At 61.5% G+C, this 2,577-nt stretch overlaps 1 protein-coding gene across 1 annotated transcript in view; it reads right to left on the reverse strand.

The window, feature by feature from the left end:
- S100A10 (S100 calcium binding protein A10) overlaps positions 1–2,346 on the reverse strand; it is a 3,260-nt gene extending 914 nt beyond the window's left edge. Inside the window, exon 1 of the mRNA XM_027706817.1 lies at positions 1,995–2,346. Coding sequence (XP_027562618.1) covers positions 1,995–2,189 — 195 coding nt within the window. The 5' untranslated portion in view covers positions 2,190–2,346. The remainder of the gene's footprint in view (positions 1–1,994) is intronic.
- Between the last annotated feature and the right edge of the window lie 231 nt (positions 2,347–2,577).

Here is a 2,577-nt window from a genome sequence, read left to right on the forward strand (position 1 = left end):
CTGGTTCGGGGGGGGGGTCATGGGGTCAGCACCCACCCGGGATGGGGGGCAGAACCCACCCGGGGGGGCAGAACCCATCCAGGGGGGCAGAACCCACCCGGGGGGGTGTCATGGGGTGCCCACGGCGTGTGTGTGAATTGGGATCTTCCAAGACCTTCTCCAGGGAAGATCCTCTCCAGGGATTGGGAATTGGGTCTCCTCTGGGGCCACGGGGTCCCGCTGGTTCTGGGGGGCACCGGGGGGTTGGCACCCTCCTGGGGGAGGGGTCAGCACCCACTGAGAGGACTCAGCACCCACCCAGGGGGGCACAAGGGTCAGGGGGACATTGGGAACCCCATGAGCCCGTCCCAGCTCTGCTCCACATCCCACAGGATCTTCTCCAGATCCAGGGGGTCCTGATGGTTCTGGCGGGGGGACATGGGGTCAGCACCCACCCGGGATTGGGGTCAGCACCCATTCAGGGGGTCAGCACCCACCCGGGATGGGGGGCAGAACCCACCCAGGGGGGTCAGCACCCACTTGGGGGCCAGGGGGACATTGGGAACCCCATGAGCCCATCCCGACTCTGCTCCACATCCCAAAGGATCTTCTCCAGATCCAGGGGGTCCCGCTGGTTCTGGGGGGTCATGGGATCAGCACCCACATGAGTTTGGGGTCAGAACCCACCCAGGGGGGTACGAGGGGTAGAGGGGTCATTGAGGACCCCACACACCCGTCCCGGCTCTGCTCCACATCCCAAAGGATCTTCTCCGGATCCAGGGGGTCCTGATGGTTCTGGGGGGTCATGGGGTCAGCACCCACCCGGGATTGGGGTCAGCACCCATCCAGGGGGGTCAGAACCCACCCAGGGGGGCCCAAGGGGCAGGGGGATCATTGGGGACCCCACACTCCCATCCTGGCTCTGCTCCACATCCCAAAGGATCTTCTCCAGATCCAGGGGGTCCTGATGGTTCTGGGGGGCCCATCCTGGCAGGGGCTGATCCCAGGGGGAAATAGGAGCCAATCCCAGGGTTTATGGGATCCGATCCCGGGGGGAAATAGGAGCCAATCCCAGGGTTTATGGGATCCGATCCCGGGGTGCTCCAGGATTTGATCCTGGGATGCTGTGGGGCCAAGTCCTGGGGTTCTCTGGGATCCAATCCCAGGGTTCTGTGGGATCTGACCCCGGTGTTCTACAGGGATCCAGTCCTGGGATTCTGTGGGATCTAAACCCAAGGTTCTGTGGGATCCAGTCCCGGGTTTCTGTGGGATCTCGGGGTTCTGTGGGATTCAATCCCGGGGTTCTGTGGGATCCAATCCCAGGGTTTGATGGGATCCAATCGCGGGGTTCTATGGGATCCAATCCCAGGATTCTGTGGGATTCAGTCCTGGGGTTCTGTTGGATCTGATCCCAGGGTTCTGTGGGATCCAATCCCGGGGTTCTGTGGGATCCAATCCCGGCGTTCTGTGGGATCCAATCCCGGGGTTCTGTGGGATCTAAACCCAGGGTTCTATGGGATCCAATCCCAGGGTTCTGCAGGATCCAATTCCAGGGTTCTGTGGGACCCAATCCTGGGTTTCTGTGGGATTCAGTCCTGGGGTTCTGTTGGATCTGATCCCAGGGTTCTGTGGGATCCAATCCCAGGGTTTTGTGGGATCCAATCCCGGGGTTTCTGTGGGATCCAGTCCCAGGGTTCTGTGGGATCCAATCCTGGGTTTCTCTGGGATCCAATCCCGGGGTTTCTGTGGGATCCAGTCACGGGGTTCTGTGGGATCCAATCCCGGGGTTCTGCAGGATCCAATCCCAGGGTTCTATGGGATCCAATCCCAGAGTTCTATGGGATTCAGTCCTGGGGTTCTGTGGGATCCAATCCTGGGTTTCTGCGGGATCCAATCCCAGGATTTTGTGGGATCCAATCCCAAATTTCTGTAGGATCCAATCCCAGAGTTCTCGGGGCCCCCCCAGGTTCTCCATTCCCCCCCCCTCCGTCCCCCCATCCCAGCTCGTTCCCCACCTCCAGGAATCCCGGGAATTCCTTCTCCATGAGGGCCCTGAGGTCCTCCTTGGCCAGGTGATCCTTGTCCCCCGCGTACTTGTGGAAGGTGAACATGAGGGTCTCCATGGCGTGTTCCAGCTGGGACGGCATCCTGGGGGGCTGGGGGGGCACAAAGGGGGGGGCACAGCTCAGCGGGGCACCCCAAAATTCCATTGGGTGTCCCAAAATTCCACCCGGACACCCCAAAATCCCCCCAGACACCTCTGACCCTGCTGAGCCCGGCCCCGCTCATCACACGGATGGGATGGATTTTGGGGGGCACGGGGGGGGCACAGCTCAGCAGGGCACCCCAAAATTCCCTCGGGGATCCCAAAATACCCCTCGGGTATCCCAAAATACCCCTGGACACCTCAGACCCTGCTGAGCCCAGCCCCGCTCATCACACAGATGGGATGGATTTTGGGGGGCACGGGGGGGGCACAGCTCAGCAGGGCACCCCAAAATACACTCGGGTACCCCAAAATCCTGCTGGACACCCCAAAATACCTCTCGAGTACCCCAAAACTCTCCTGGGTACCCCAAAATCCCCCCGGGTACCCCC

This window comes from Neopelma chrysocephalum, unplaced genomic scaffold (genome assembly GCF_003984885.1).
Source record: "Neopelma chrysocephalum unplaced genomic scaffold, ASM398488v2 Primary Assembly neopelma1_79844, whole genome shotgun sequence".
Classification (NCBI taxonomy): domain Eukaryota; kingdom Metazoa; phylum Chordata; class Aves; order Passeriformes; family Pipridae; genus Neopelma; species Neopelma chrysocephalum.